General features: G+C 40.3%; 1 protein-coding gene across 1 annotated transcript in view; it reads left to right on the top strand.

Moving 5' to 3' along the window:
• Nucleotides 1-16,022, top strand: part of BUB1 (BUB1 mitotic checkpoint serine/threonine kinase) — a 33,515-nt gene that overhangs the window by 4,562 nt on the left and 12,931 nt on the right. The window contains exons 4-13 of the mRNA XM_081854566.1: nt 1,053-1,249; nt 2,482-2,525; nt 3,874-3,956; nt 4,339-4,391; nt 5,631-5,824; nt 6,330-6,487; nt 8,423-8,543; nt 8,610-8,880; nt 9,362-9,414; nt 15,685-15,813. Of these exons, the coding sequence (XP_081710692.1) occupies nt 1,053-1,249; nt 2,482-2,525; nt 3,874-3,956; nt 4,339-4,391; nt 5,631-5,824; nt 6,330-6,487; nt 8,423-8,543; nt 8,610-8,880; nt 9,362-9,414; nt 15,685-15,813 (1,303 nt within the window). The remainder of the gene's footprint in view (nt 1-1,052; nt 1,250-2,481; nt 2,526-3,873; nt 3,957-4,338; nt 4,392-5,630; nt 5,825-6,329; nt 6,488-8,422; nt 8,544-8,609; nt 8,881-9,361; nt 9,415-15,684; nt 15,814-16,022) is intronic.

The following is a 16,022-nucleotide window of genomic DNA, read 5'->3' on the forward strand; positions in this document are numbered from 1 at the left end:
GCAATTTACTTTTTCTATTAGTCCATCTCATTATTGTCCATTCATGCCATTTTAAGAAATAGTGATATGGTTGCAAAGTAGCCTGGTTTTGCTGGCAGCAGCTTTCCAGACTTTCTGATAGGGATCTTTCTCCACACCTGCTGGCAGAGATCTTTATACCAGACATACCAAGAAATGAACTGGATACCTTCTTCCACTTGGCCAGGTGATAGAGATGGCCTTGTCTGCAGGGCTTGGAGTTCTCCCACTCTGTACTTCAACTTGTTGTTGTTGTTTAGTCGTTTAGCCGTGTCCAACTCTTCGTGACCCCATGGACCAGAGCATGCCAGGTACTCCTGTCTTCCACTGCCTCCCGCAGTTTGGTCAGACTCATGTTTGTAGCTTCGAGAACACTGTCCAACCATCTTGTCCTCTGTCATCCCCTTCTCATCTTTCCCAGCATATGGGTCTTTTCCAGGGAGTCTTCTCTTCTCATGAGGTGGCCAAAGTCTTGGAGCCTCAGCTTCACGATCTGTCCTTCCAGTGAGCATTCAGGGCTTATTTCCTTAAGAATGGAGAGGTTTGATCTTCTTGCAGTCCATGGGACTCTCAAGAGTCTCCTCCAGCACCATAATTCAAAAGCATCAATTCTTCGGCGATCAGCCTTCTTTATAGTCCAGCTCTCACTTCCATACATCACTACTGGGAAAACCATGTACTTCAACTACTGATGCCTATTCCTTGGCTTGTAGAAGGGAGTGAGCAGCTGAGGTGTAGAATGGACAAGAAGAGATTGAAGAGCCCTTTACTCTCTCCTTGGTTCATGTGGTCATGAATCAATGAGTGGCCTTTCGGTCACTTATGCTCAATTCAAAATTGAACTAGTTGCTACCCAGATGAGTAGCTTGTCTTGAAAGATGTTTTCACACTCATAGAAAGGTAGTTTGCAAATAGCGATGGAAGTGTTGGTTGTTTTCTTGTCCTTGCTTTTATAATGGAACATTATTGTTACTAAGCTGACTTCACTTTCTTTTAAATGAATGTTAATGTGCATATGTCTATATCTCCTCTAGGCCGACTTCATTGATAAGCCGAGCAATTTTTTTGACTATTTGTGCAGCCAAGGGGTTGGTAGCAAATCATCTCTTCTGTATTGTGCTTGGGCTCAGAAGCTTGGCATGCAAGGAAATATATCTCATGCAAGCGCTGTTATTCAAAAGGGTATTCAGAATGGAGCAGAACCAATTGAGAAGCTGCATCAACAGTACAGGTATGTCTATATTTGGCCTGTGATTGACAAACTGATTTTGTAAAGTAAAGACAGTGGAGTCCAAGGGGAAGAACCTCTAGTTTGGGGCAGAATGTGCCCCTCCAGGTCTTTTTGTTTGGCCCCCCCCAGCCCCCTTCCCAGGCCACACCTATCACAGCTCCTGTGGGTGGCTTTTGATGGGCGGGTCAGAGGAAAAGTGGGTAGAGCAGCAAATGTAAATTTTACCTGCTCTGTAGACTAGGTTCGACACACATTCAGAGACTCCTCTCTATGCTCCATCCAAGAAAACAAGGGGCATCACAGTTTGGGTACACATTCCAACCAGGCAAAACTCAAGGTGCAAAGGAGGGCTATGAGCTGGGGGGAAAGGGTGGGGCCTGGGGATAGTTCTGAGGCCCAGATAGAGAGGACTTTTGAGGCTGCATTTGGCCCCCTGGGCCTGAAGTTCCCCACCCCTGTTGTGGAGGAAAATAATAATAATAACAATAATAATAATAATAATAATAATAATAATAATAATAATAATAATAATTTTTATTTATACCCCACCCTCCCCGGCCAGAGCCAGGCTCAGGGTGGCTAACGCCAGTAAAACTGCAATAAAAACATAATAGGGAAGAAAAAAACCCAATTTAAAATACAGGTTAAAATACAATTTAAAATGCAGCCTCATTTTAAAAGTAGGCCATAGATCAAAACCGTAAGGGTCAGACTGAGTCCAAACCAAAGGCCTGGTGGAACAGCTCTGTCTTGCAGGCCCTGCGGAAAGATGTCAAATCCCGCAGGCCCCTGGTCTCTTGTGACAGAGTGTATATAGGTATATGCTGAGATTTTTTCAAGCCTCAGGTGTTGTCTGATTAAGTGTGAGCTGGAAATCTTGGAATTACAGATTCAAAGACCTTATGTGCTTCTTTGTTAAAAAATAAAATAAAAGCTGCATCTCTTGACAGTGGTGAGGCTGAAAACGAAGCTTAAGAGTTAAAGGCTTTAAAACTCTAATTGGCACGTGAGGTATGTGTTGTGCTTGGTGATAACGAGACTAGGCGATTAGGGAATAATTTCATCGTAACCAACATTAGAAAACTGCTGTTGTGTGGCCTTTTAAGCTGTCTTTGCTGTGATCTTTAAACTTCAACTTGAGCTTTTAAATTAAATCTTATTTGATACAGAAGTATTTGACTTCTTAACCTTCCATCGCCAATGCTAGTTACGGTCTCTTCTCTTCCACCTAGATTTTTGCAGAGTTGCTTACCTCAGAATCAAATTTCAAATCACGGTAGGTTTACTTTCTACACTTTCAATGTAATAATCTTACGACTTGCTTTTTAAGAATTTAATTTAGTAATGTCAGAATTCCTGAAAATAAACTTGAGGGTCACGCCCTTCAAAGAGGGAACTGAAATGATGCTAATGTAAAACCTTTGTGCCTCTGCCTGATGGCACCGCACATTGTGGCATTGTCTCCAAGGACTCTTGAAAATCTTCACAATCTACTGGTTCTCTATAGGGGGGAACTGATGGGTGGCTGTCCTCTGAAACAAAGAGTTGGATTTTTGTCCTGTGAACGAAGAGAGTTTGCTGTGTATGTTCAAGGGCAGAGGAACACAGAAAGCTCCCTTATGCTAAGCCAGGCCACTGGTCCAGCCAGTTCAGTATTGTCTGCACGGACTGTTAACAGCTTTCCAGGATTTCAGATGGAGTTCTGTCCCATAACTAACTGGTGATTCTGAGTATTGACTCTGGGACCTCCTACCTGCAAAGCAGATGATGTAACACTGAGCTGTAGTCCTTCCACACACTTGCCGAGGTATCATGTTTGCGGACAAAAATGGTCAGAACTGGACTAGGACACATGTTTTGGACTGGAGAAAAAGTGCCGGTCAAGTGAGAGTGTGCCCAGTGGAAATAAAATAAAGGAATGAGGAAAAAGAGCTCTGCATAAATACAATAGCTTGGATCCCAAGCTAGGTTAACTTAGGGAAGGGTAGCTTTCCATTTCCTCCTCTCCCCTGCAACCATCTGGGAACCCTGAAAATTCTTTCCAAAAAGTTGGGTGGCCCTCCTAGATAGTGTGGAGTGGGACACAGGAGGATAGAAAATAGCCTCCAATTGCTCAGTTTCGCGTGATTCCCCTGGACGTTCCCATTGCTTCGCTCTACATTGCTGTGGTGCAATGGCATTGTTGAACTTCTTTTGTAGATAGAGATGACAGAAGCTCATTTTATGCATTCTATTGCCTGTTTTTTGCCTTCAGCCAGTGAAAGAGATAAGATTGTAATCTAAATCTCTACTTGTTTGAAGTGGTATTGCTGTTCTGGTGCATTCTACACTGAAAACTTTTAATTAGAGAAACAGACCAGGTTCTAGAAGCCAGTCATTTTCCCGTCGTCATCTTGTGGAAGTAGTCTTAGATCAGGGATGGGGAAACCTGTGGATCTGGATGTTCTCGGACTATAGCTCTCACCATCCCTGATAATTAGCTGTGCTGGCTGGGGCTGGTAGGAGTTGGAGCTTGAGATCATCTGGAAGGCTACAGGTTCCCCATCCCTTCTTTTATATGTGAACTGTCTTTAATGATCAGCATCCATTCTTGGTTTCTCTCATGGTATTTTTTCCTCCTGTAGTTGGTGTTCTGCAGCCTCTTAATCCCCAAATGTCAAATCAAATGGCTCCTAAAGAAGGCCCAGTCTGTGCTAATCAAAATCAGGTACAGTAGAACCGCAACTCGTTATGTGATTGCAGCTTTGAACAGGTGGCAGGAATATAAGTGGAGAATGGGGGAAACAGTTGGAAGAGGCTGTCCGAGATCTTGTAATATCTCCTGAAGGCCCCATTAAATCTCACATGACCTTCCCAGGCCCGTTAAGCAAGGCAGAGGGCTTAAAAAACTCTTTCCAAACTAGGTTTTCCTGCCACAGAAAGTTTTTAAACCCTCTACCTTGCTTACTTGGCTCTGGGAAGGTCACATGAGGCCTCTGTTTATTATTGTTATTTATTAAATTTGTATCTTCTTCCGCTGCCCTGTTCCTTGTCTTTTCAGCCCTGTGCTAAAAGAATCCTCAAACTGAATTTCCTCTCCTATTTTCTAGAATCCAGTGAATTCTGAACAACAGCCCATCATCTGTAGGGAACAAGAAAAAATGTAAGTAACTGTAAGTTACATTCACAACTTGAATGTTCATGCTTAAATGGTTTGGGTCATGCATACTTGAATGTGCATCTTTGCCCTGTCTCTTGAGTCCAGGGGGAAACTCTGCTTTCCCTGCTAAGCTTTCCCTAGTTAGAAACAGTAAAGCTGATTTTTTTCATTGGTAGCACTCACTCTGTAATACATTTCCAAAGGAGATCTGCCTTGTTCCTGCCCTAATTTCTTATTGACATTTTACCTCATTTTTACCCTAACATTTGGTAAGGGAGCGGGTTAAAAGGTACTACCCTTTATCATCACAACCAATCCCAATTCATTTTTTAACCTGATTTGTGTTTTTGTTAAACACAAAGGCCTCTTTGCTTAGGATGGTGCCTTTTTTGGTTTTTCAAAGGATTAGAGATCTCCATTCAACGAAAGTTTGCATTGGAGCCGCTTTCAGACCCCCTTCCTTATGGGTCTTCAGAGCAGTCCCTGCTCACTCCTACAGCATGAGCAGGAACTACTCTGAGGGTTGCTGGCAAATAGAGCAACTAACTAGTTGGGAAAGTGAAGGCAGCACCCCAGAAAAATAGCTGGGGAGGAGGGGGGGGGAAGTCCACCCTGCCAAGGCAATGGCCTTTCAGGCAAAGGAGCAGTCTCTGAGCAGCGGACTTCTCCCTCAGCTATTTCTAAGGTTCAGCCTTCATTTCCCCCCTAGGTCCAGTCTTGCCGATGAAGGCAGCACTGTCTCCATTCATTTACATGGGGCTGGGGTGGGAAATAACATCTCAGAAAATACCTATATTGGGCCTATCACAGCTCTAATACTCTATGGAGTTCTGGAATTTCAGGGACAGCCTATTTTGTTTTAGACAGCACTGGGGAAGGCTTGTTTTCCTTGTAGGTCTGCATGCTGCGACTTGCTTTGGGCTTTCTCCAAAGTGAATGCACATTTCTAGTAGGCTAGACTGAACAAGGGGAGAGACAAACCCAAGAGCACCCTATGAACATCTCCCTTCTCAAAAGACCCTTTTGGCATTTGAATTGGTGCTGTCCAGAGGCTGCTGCTGTTAATCACAGATTGGTTATTGGTATTACCATTTGTTGGCTACATTATAGGATAGGACGTTGCTTGTTTGTGTTTTAATGGTCTCTCTTGTTTGGAGTGTTGCATGCTGTTTTGGGTGCCCTTGGGCAGAGACTTTGCCAAGAGTTGCTGTAAAGAAACTTGCCACTTCTTTTCCTCCGCAGGGAACAGCCTAGATATGTCACCACTATTTCCAGGTCAGAAATCCTACCGACTCCATCCAATCCTAACCTTGAGCAGAAGGTCATGTACGACAAGAACCTTCTCTTCTGTGAAGGTTCTGAACTGTGCTTTGAAGAAGTCAGAGCGAATGCGCATTTTAAAAAGGCTGAGCAGCTGAAAAGGAACAAAAAATGGGGTAATTATAAGTTAAGACTTCCAGCTAATCTTGCTCCAGAGCCTGAAGACAGAGTTGCAAGACATTTTAAAATTAGACAAAACATGCAGCTACCCTAGACTGGACCCAGGCTAAACTAGTTGCACTTTGTGTCACATTGAAATAAATGGGGCATAATTTTCACATTGATGATCTTAGTAATAGCCCTTCCAGATATTCCTAAAAGTTCCCAGATGTGGCAACTTATCCAAAGTAACTCATTCAGTTGTTGTGCGTAGATGTATCCTATATCCTTGGAGACCTTAACATATTCAGAATTAACAAGAATTTTTGACACCTTGTCTATCATCCTGGCTTCTGTGCTGGCCTCTATCTTTTCCTATTTTTTCAGAGTTGCTAAGTTTCCTTTTATAATAGCTAGTAGCAATAACCAAAGAGGAAGTGGGAGAGAGATACTGCCTCCCTCCAAACTAAAAAATATTCATATAGATGCTTTGCTTTCTGCAATATGGCATTTGACATTCAGAGGATGATGAGAGAGAATTTTTGAAGAAGAAGGAAAATGACCTCCTTGAGCTACAGAAACTACAGCAGAGGCTAGATCAGCTCTCCCAGACATCATCAACATCCCAGAAAACTGTAGCACAGCCATCTACTTGGCAATCCCTTCAAAGCTCCACACTGGTATGTATGTTTGTGATACTGTATACTATATTGGCATTCTTTTAAATATTCACTCTCTGCATTGTTAACATTAAAGTGTTACTTGGTTCAAAAACATGCTTTGAAAGTGCTGACTTCCTCGCCTCTCTCACCCTTGGGGAGCAGCAGAGACTCCACGCCAGGACCCATAGCTGCCCGCCTCCTCATTAACTGCTCTAGTGAGATACCCCGGCCATATCTCTTTGTGCCAGTTAAGACTAAGCAACAGCATCCTCAAGACACTGTTAAAACAGAGCTCATGAATGAATGAGCTTGGCTAGCATTTCATTGATTGATTGAAGGGATAAACCGCAAAAACGTGTACCTAAAGGTATTTTCAGTAGTTCCCCTCCAACTCTAAGCCTATATAAGCTTTCCAAAATCCAAGTCAGGTTGTTTTTCAGGAGCTATGCGTATTTGTTACTTAGTGAATATATTGTTTTCTTTAAGTTAAGGAGTAAGTTGTTTTTCCTGCACCACTCCCCCAACTGCTCAACTTCCTTCCTATAGGCCACCTCCCCCTCTCCAGCTGTAATTAAACCAACCACCGTTGTATCACCTGCGAACTTAATGATCTTATTACTGGGGTATTTGGGGGCACAGTCAGCTGTATAGAGTGTATATAAAAGCGGGCTCAACACACACCCCTGTGGCATCCCCGTATTTGTGATGAGATCCGCAGAGACGTGGGAACCCAACCTGACCCTTTGGGAACGGTTTGATAGAAAGTCTAATATCCACTTGCACAAACATGGTGGAAGTCCCAGGTCTAATAATTTGTGGTTTGGGAGCTGCACAGCCAGGGAAAAACAATGCTATCCAGGGTTGTAAAGACTGCAGAGAGAATTATTGGGTGCACTCTTCCCACCTTAGATCAAATCTATGCTGCCAGGTGCCATAAGAAAGCGGCAGAGACAGCACATGACAGTACGCACCCCGGAAATGATCTCTTTCAGCTTCTGCCTTCTGGAAGAAGGTATAGGGTTATAAAGGCCAGGACTAGCCACCTGAGAAACAGTTTCTACGCTAATGCAATTCTGGCATAAGGGGGGTCTCTGTAGTATAGTGTATTTTAAAATGGGGTGTAGAGTTTTTAGGGGCTATTGAATGTTTTATGTAGTTTTGTAGTAGTTTTATGCAGTTTTTATGTAGTTTTGTGGTAGTTTTATGTAGTTTTTATGTAGTTTTTCAATTTCATTGTTCCGCAAGGGACAATGACAATAAAGATATCGTTTTTATCGTTTTACAGAGTTGGCCCACTAGCCAGTCTCGCCTGGCATTGGGAGCAGCAGCTCTCCCAAGTTCTTCCCACAATCTCTGCTTGAGTTGGAAATAGTATCTGAGACCTTCTCAAGCCAAAGCAATGTGCTGTAGTCCTGGCTCCTTTGGTTAGACAGGGGGTTTTATTTCAGTTGGGCTGGTGGGGGAAGCTAACATGGTGCCCTGCAGATGATTGTTGGACTATAGCTCCCATTAGCAACAGCCAGTGGACAGGGGTGTTGGGAATTATAGTACAACTAGCATCTAGAAGGCACTGTATTGGCCACATCTGGCTTCAAGTCAATAGGCTAGGAATGAGGAACCAATCTCGCCCATCATCCGTGTCTATTTCCCATGCTGACTGGGGCTGATGGACAGCAATACCTATTGGTCCTGCAATAGATGGTATTGTTTGAATTGCCTAACTTTCAAAACTTGTATGTCCTTCCTGTGTTAAAACACATTTCTACCCTAAGTCTTCAGGGCATGATGGGAAGCAGATTTAAATTGATAAAAAATTCCTTAAAGCTTTAAACCCATTTTCATACTAGCACTTCTGTCTTGAAATGCCATAGGTTGCTGGACAGGGTCAGAAATTCATTAAAACATTGTGTAAGATTCTCCTTGCCTAAATGTTGTTTTTCTTCACTTTTTAAGGGTGACCCATACGTAGAAACCTGTGCAGCTCAGGGTCAGCCAGAGTGGGCAGTACCTTCCCTAGCCGGATATCTGCAAAAATCTTTGAATTTGGGGATAGAACATCAGAGTTTGGCATCAGGTTCTTCGCAGCTGGTAGGAAGTTTGGCATCAGGTTCTTCGCAGCTGGTAGGAAGTTTGGCATCAGGTTCTTCGCAGCTGGTAGGAAGTCGGCAGCAAATATCAGTTTCTGATGAGATTTCGGTGGGTGGTGCTTCAGCTACACAACCAGTCGGCAATTTCCGGCAACAACCAGCCTTGGTTTCTACATCGACCATACCCAGCGGAAAGGCGGCATCCAAAGCAAAACTTGATCTTGAAGATTGTGAGAATAGTCTGCACAGATTTCAAGTCAGCTCTGATGATCAGCCGCCCCAGAAACGTGCTATCCTCTCCAACGTTTACCATCACGGAGAGCAGTAAGTGAAAACTAGGCCTCTTAATGACTGTCTCCATTGTTTTTTCCCTTGTTTTTCTTTTAACTAGGTGAGGGGAACTTGGAAGTGCGTTCCTTGAGGGGGATTATTTGTGAAGACATGCTATGGCAGGCACAGGCAAACTTGGCCCTCCAGATGTTTTGGGACTACAACTCCCATCATCCCTAGCTAACAGGGCCAGTGGTCAGGGATGATGGGAACTGTAGTCTCAAAACATCTGGAGGGCCGAGTTTGCCTATGCCTGTTGCTATGGCTTTTATGGGCAGACCTAAAACCACCCTGCTCCTTTTCAACAGATGGCTCTGTCATAAATTTTAAAAGAAAGCCATTCGCTTCCTTTCACCCATCTCTCATTTTGAGCACTCACTCAAATATGTTGTTCATATTTCACTACCTGTTTTTGACCTTGTAAGAATTATGTTGCCTTTACTGGAGAACTTAACACGTTGGCTTTTCTGTGCAGGCACTTGGACACATCTCATCAGAAACAGCAACACTCCGCAGAAATGAGAGATGGTAATAATCTGCTCTCTTGCACTCTTTGTAATACTCTGTGAGCCCTCTAACATAGCAGGCTATTGAGCTATACTCAAAGGTCTCCTACTTTATCTTACAGGCAGTGAGTGGTTCAGCTGTGTTGAGGCTCCATGATAAAGTTGACTCCAACTACTGTAAGGGCTTCGTGGCCACAGAGCAAACATGCTCATGAATCATTGCATAACACTGGAAAGCCCAGTATGCTGTAGGACTAAGGACAGAAGGTTGCAGGTTCCAATCCCCATGTAGCCATGAAGCACAATGGGTTGACACTGGACCAGTCACATCAGCTATTTTCATGTATGTAATTATTGCGTAGAGGAAGGGCAACTGGACCCCACGGCCCCATCAGCATCTCATGCAGGCAGCATACACTCAAACACATACTCTGGCCAGTATGTTCTTAAGTAGAACATGAGAAAGGGCTACCTAAGTGTATGCAGGCAACTAGGACTCTCTTGGGCAGGGACTCTGGTGTTCTGAAGCACCTACAAACGTGTGAATACATAAGCTCTCATCACACCGATGTTGGAAGGTGTGGCTGGCATGGCAGCATCAGTTGTGTGCCTGATTCTGCCTCATCCATGTGATGATGGTATCTCAGCTTCTATCTCAGCTTAACTTACTTCACAGGGTGGCTGTAAAGATAGGAGTGGAAGAGAGGGGGAAGTCTGGGGTGGCGGGGAGAGAAGTATTTTTTGCTGCCATGAGCACTTTGGAGGAAGGGTGAGATATAAATGTCACACACAAAAATACACTTTTAAAAAAAAATTACTAAGTTTCTTACAGATATAACACATATCACAACAAAAGAAAAACGGGGGGGAAACAACAAAAAAGACAAGTTAACAAACATAAACAAAAAAGAGAGTAAAAACAAGGTACCGGTAAATACCTAAACACCTAAACAACACAAATTAATTAATTATCTAGACTAATAATAAGAATAATAATTAATAAATTTTATTTATATCCCACCCTCCCCAGCCGGGCTCAGGGCGGCTAACAACAATAAAATAGTACAACATTCTAAAATCATTCATTATAAAATTAATTCAAATCAAATTGATGGCAACCATTGGGCTAGAGTTCTGTGAAGATTGCCAAAGGAGGGACTCAGGCTGTGCCCAGGCCAAAGGCCTTGTGGAACAGCTCTGTCTTGCAGGCCCTGCGGAAAGATGTCAACCTCATAAACATATTTCGGGCTTCCTCTGAGCCCTCCCATCTGAATTTCCTTGTAATTAAAATGCAGCAGTTTTCTGATAATCATTTTTTAAAAACACAATATTCCAATTAAAATAAAATTTAACTTTCCTTAAAGTTCTAAATCTTATTTATTTAATTAACTCTTAATTTAATCATAGGCCTATTTTGGTACTTTCAAGTAATTTCTAATTTTTAATATCACAGTATTTATTCAAATAGTCCTTAAATTTCTTCCACTCTTCTTGGTATTCCTCTTTTTTTGGTCACGGATTCTTCCAGTAAGGTCAGCCAACTCCATATATTCCATCATTTTCATCTGCTAATCTTCCACAGTTGGTAGTTCTTGTGTTTTCCATTTCTTGGCTATTAAAATTTGGGCAGCAGTTGTGGCATACAAAAATAACTTTACATCTTTCTTGGGCAGTTCAGAACCTATTATTCCAAGGAGAAAGGCCTCTGGTTTTTTTATAAATGTATATTTCAACATTTTTTTTTAATTCATTATAAATCTTTTTCCAGAAGTCTCTTACCTTGGACCATGTCCACCACATGTGATAAAAGGTACCTTCCTTTTCTTTACATTTCCAACATATATTATCACAACTATGATAAATCTTAGCTAATTTAACAGGAGTTAAATACCATCTATACATCATTTTCACAATATTTTCCTTTAACATCGTACATGGAGTAAAATTTACCCCTTTCTTCCATAGCCTGTCCCAATCCTCCATCATTATATTATGTCCTACATCTTGTGCCCAATCAGTCATAACCTATTTAACTTGTTCATCCTTTGTATGCCACTCCAACAACAGATTATACATTTTAGACATGTTTTTAACATTAGTATCTTAACAACTCCGTCTCCAATTTGGTTTTTTCTGTTGCAAAACCATTTCTCTTTTCAATCTTGAATAATTCATTAATTTGATAGTATTGAAGCTAATTCACCTTACCTTTAATTTGTTCAAACAATTTAAAGCCTTCTTGGTCCTCTATCAATAAATCAGAGTATCTCAACCCTTTGTTTTCCATATTTAACTTTTTTGGGGCCTGTGCTTCCATTGGAGAGATCCATTTGGGTGTTTTTTATATCTATTCCAAACATTGTATAGCATTTTCCTAATTATATGATTCTTGAAACCCCTGTGGGCATTTATCTTATCATACCATAGATATGCATGCCACCCAAATCTATTATCCAATCCCTCCAAATCCAGGATATTTTCATTGTCTAATTGTATCCAGTCTAAAAAAATTCCTTCCAGTAGCACCTTAAAGACCAACTGAGTTAGTTCTAGGTATGAGCTTTCGTGTGCATGCACACTTCTTCAGATACACTACACTTCTTCAGCAGTGTATCTGAAGAAGTGTGCATGCACACGAAAGCTCATACCTAGAACTAACTCAGTTGGTCTTTAAGGTGCTACTGGAAGGAATTTTTTTATTTTGTTTTGACCATGGCAGACCAACACGGCTACCTATCTGTAACTGTATCCAGTCTTTAATCCTTCAGAAGGCCGCAGCTTCAAAATATACCTTCAAATCTGGCAGGGAAAACCCCCCTCTTTCTCTCATGTCCGTAAGCAATTTATATTTAATTCTAGGTCTTTCCCCCTGCCAGATAAACTTTGACAACTCCTTCTGCCATTCTTTAAAACATTTAAAACATTTAATATTATCAATAATTAGTAGAGTTTGAAAAAAAGAACAACATTTTCGGCAATACATTCATCTTAATCACCAATATTCGGCACATAAGTGTGAGTTTTAGATTTGTCCATATCTCTAATTCTCTTTTAATTTCATTCCCTACTTTTACATAATTGACCTTATATAAGTTCAAGTTCTTTGTCGTTAATTTCACCCCTAAGTACTTAACTTTTTTTTGAAAAGGTCAGGCCTGTCTTTTCAATAAAAATTCTCCTTTCATCATTGTCCAATTTCCCCCCCTAAAACTTTGGTTTTGCTCTTATTTAATTTGAATCCTGCCACCTGCCCAAACTCCTGAATCATCTCCAGTGCTTTTATTGCACTGTTTTCTGGATCCTGTAAAGTTAAAACCAAATCATCAGCAAAGGCTTTTAATTTATACTGTTTAGATCCTACTACAATGCCCTTAACCTCCTCTTCTTTCCTCAACATATTTAGCAAAACCTACAGAACCGAAAGAAATAACAGAGACGAGAGTGGACACCCTTGCCTGGTTCCTTTCTCAATTCTAATTTCCTCTGATACCACATTGTTAACAATAATTTTAGCTTTCTGCTCAGAATAAATTGCCTTGATACTATTTAAGAATTCTTGACCAACCTCAATTCTTTCTAAATTTCTTTCCATAAAAAGCCAAGAGATATTATCAAAGGCCTTCTCCTTGTCAGTAAACATTAATAAAGCTTTACAATTTCTTTTAGCTTCTAATCTTTCCAATATATCAATTAAATTCCTAATATTATCTTTCATATGTCGTCCAGGCAAAAATCCTACCTGGTCCTTATGAATATACTCTGTTAAGACCTTCTTCAATCTATTAGCCACAATATTTGCAAAAATTTTATAATCCACATTAAGTAATGAGATTGGTCTGTAATTTTTAACATCCAATCTATCATGGTCCAATTTCGGGTGCTTTCTCCCCTCTTAAAATCTTATTACACACATCTGCCAATGGTTGAATTAGCCAGTCTTTCAGAGTTTTGTAATATTTGGCTGATAACCCATCTGGTCCTGGGGCTTTGCCTAGTTTCATCTGATTTATAGCTGTCTCAACTTCCTGTCTAGTAATCAAACCATTGAGTAGGAGTCTTTTATCTGTGGGAATTTTCTGCAATTCATTTGTATTAAGAAATTGCTCAATTTTATCCTTGTCTTCTTTACTTTTTTTATACAGTTGTTTAAAATATTTCTGAAAACATTTCCTTATGTCTGCAGGGTTTTCAACAGATTTTCCATCAGATGCAATATTTTTAATTGTATTCTGTTTCTGTCTCTTTTTTAATTGCCAAGCCAACAATTTACCACACTTATTTGCAGATTCAAAGTTCCTCTGTTTCATTGTTTTTATTTTCCATTCTATTTCTTGATTTATGATTTGAGAAAATTGAATTTGCAAAGCTTTAATTTCTTTTTTGTATCTTTGGCATTGCTCTCAAATTCTTCTCTTTTTCTTTTATTTGAGACAGAATTTTTTTCTTTTTTTTTTTCATTCTGTATCTTTTTCTTTATCGAATTCTATTGTATGAGGAAACCTCTCATTACAGCTTTACTAGCATCCCAAATGACTCTTGTTTCTACCTCTGTATTCATATTTGATTCAAAATAATCTCTTAGAGTTTTTTGGGCCTTGCCCATTCCTCAACAACTCATCATTCATCCTCCATCTGAAGGAATCCTGCAGACATAATTTCATTTCCAAAAACACTGCATTATAATCAGAACAAGTCTTAGGACAAATTTGAGTTTTACAGACCCTAGGGACCAGATCTCTAGAAATCCATAAATAGTTGATTCTCAAAAATGTTTGGCTTGAATTTGAGGGGAAAAAGTATAATCTCTTTCCGTAGGATTCCGTAGCCTCCATATATCTGACAAGTCATATTTATCCATCATATATATATATATATATATATATATATATATATATATATATATATAAAATCTTTGGTAATCTTCCAGAATTTTGAAGTTTTTGTTCTTGTGACTTATCCATAAATGTTGAGACTACCCCATTCAGGTCACCCATTAAAATCAATTTGTAATCCAAATAGTCTGTAAGTCTTGAGTCCAAATTTTTTAAAAATTCCACTTTACCATCATTTGGTGCATAGATTCCCAATAAAAGAAATTTATCACCTTGTGCTGTAATCTCAACAGCAATGTATCTCCTCTCCTCATCCTTACAACATCAACTTGGGGTTCCATTTTTCTTTAACTTAGAAAATCACACCTCTTTTTTTAACTTTGTCCGATGAAATAAATTCCTGTCCAAGTTTCTTATTCTGTAAAATCTTTCTATGAAGTCTAATAACATGTGTTTTTCTGTAAACAGATTACATCCAAATTCTGTCTTGCCAAAACATGATGAACTTGGCTCCTTTCTCGAGGAGAATTTAAACCATTCACATTCCAGGAGCAAAATTTTAAAGCCATCCTGTTTTTTTAGGGACCTGCTGCCCCTGCCCCCAGTGAGGAAGGACTTTCCAATCCCAGCTCTTTTACGTTTTTCTCCAGAAATCTTTCTTTCTCTCCCACAGTTCTTATTCTTTGTTTTCTCCCTTGGAACTTGAAAGAGAGACCTTCTGGAAACTCCCACCTGAAAAAAATATTCTTTCTTCTTAAAGCAGTCGCCAAATCTGTGTAGTTATTTCTCAGGGCCAAGAAGTGTTTTGGGATCTCTTTGAACAAGATTATCCCCTTCCCTTCTATCTTTAGGCTTTTTTTAAAGTGGTGTCCTAAAATGGTGTCTCTTTGTTCCTTTGTTTTAAAAATGACCATACAGTCATGTGTAATCTTGGAATCCTTTTTCGGCCCAAATCTATAAGCCTTATCAATCCAGGAATTTACAAAAATACACTTATGAACACAATCCAAAAGAGAGCTGAATTGTTGAAAGCATGAAATCTCTTACTACTTAACAATTTGAAAATACTGTATGTGCCAGCTCTAGATACAGTAGTCCCCATGGTTGCATCCGTACTACTTATAAGCTCAATTTGGGTTCCAAATATAACTTCAGTTCATACAATTCATTTTATATTTACTTTGGGATAAAAGCATTTTATCCTTTATTGAGATATACACTACCCATTCTGAAACCAATGCAGGGCACTAGAAATTACAGCATAAATATTTTTTTTCGTTTTTCTTTTTAAGAGGAATGCAGATCTATAAAGCACAGCAAAGTCTTCTTGCTACTTGTTCCAGTGTTAACTATTGTGCCTCTTCAGTGGAAATAAAGGAGCACATGTGTAATAAAGTCCATTAACTTCAAAGCATGTTTTCCACTGCCAAATTCTTACGTTGGTTTTCTTACTATTTTAGCATCGGGTGGTAGAAATTCTTCCATTTTCAGTGACAACCGTCATACCACTCCAAACACATCAAGTATGACACAAGCGACACCATCTAAAATACTTCCATCTCCCACTGTTCACACTAAAGAGGCCCTGGGTAAGTATATGGTCCCTTCAAAACAGGAATATAAAACCTGTGTTTCCATGTTGGCCGTGGGGGAGGGGAAGCCCTCTTCTCTGTGGCTGCTAGACTACAGTGGTACCTCGGGTTAAGAACTTAATTCGTTCCGGAGGTCTGTTCTTAACCTGAAACTGTTCTTAACCTGAAGCACCATTTTAGCTAATGGGGCCTCCCGCTGCCGCTGC

Source organism: Podarcis erhardii, assembly GCF_964252035.2.
Source record: "Podarcis erhardii genome assembly, chromosome: 3".
In the NCBI taxonomy this organism is placed as follows: Eukaryota; Metazoa; Chordata; class Lepidosauria; order Squamata; family Lacertidae; genus Podarcis; species Podarcis erhardii.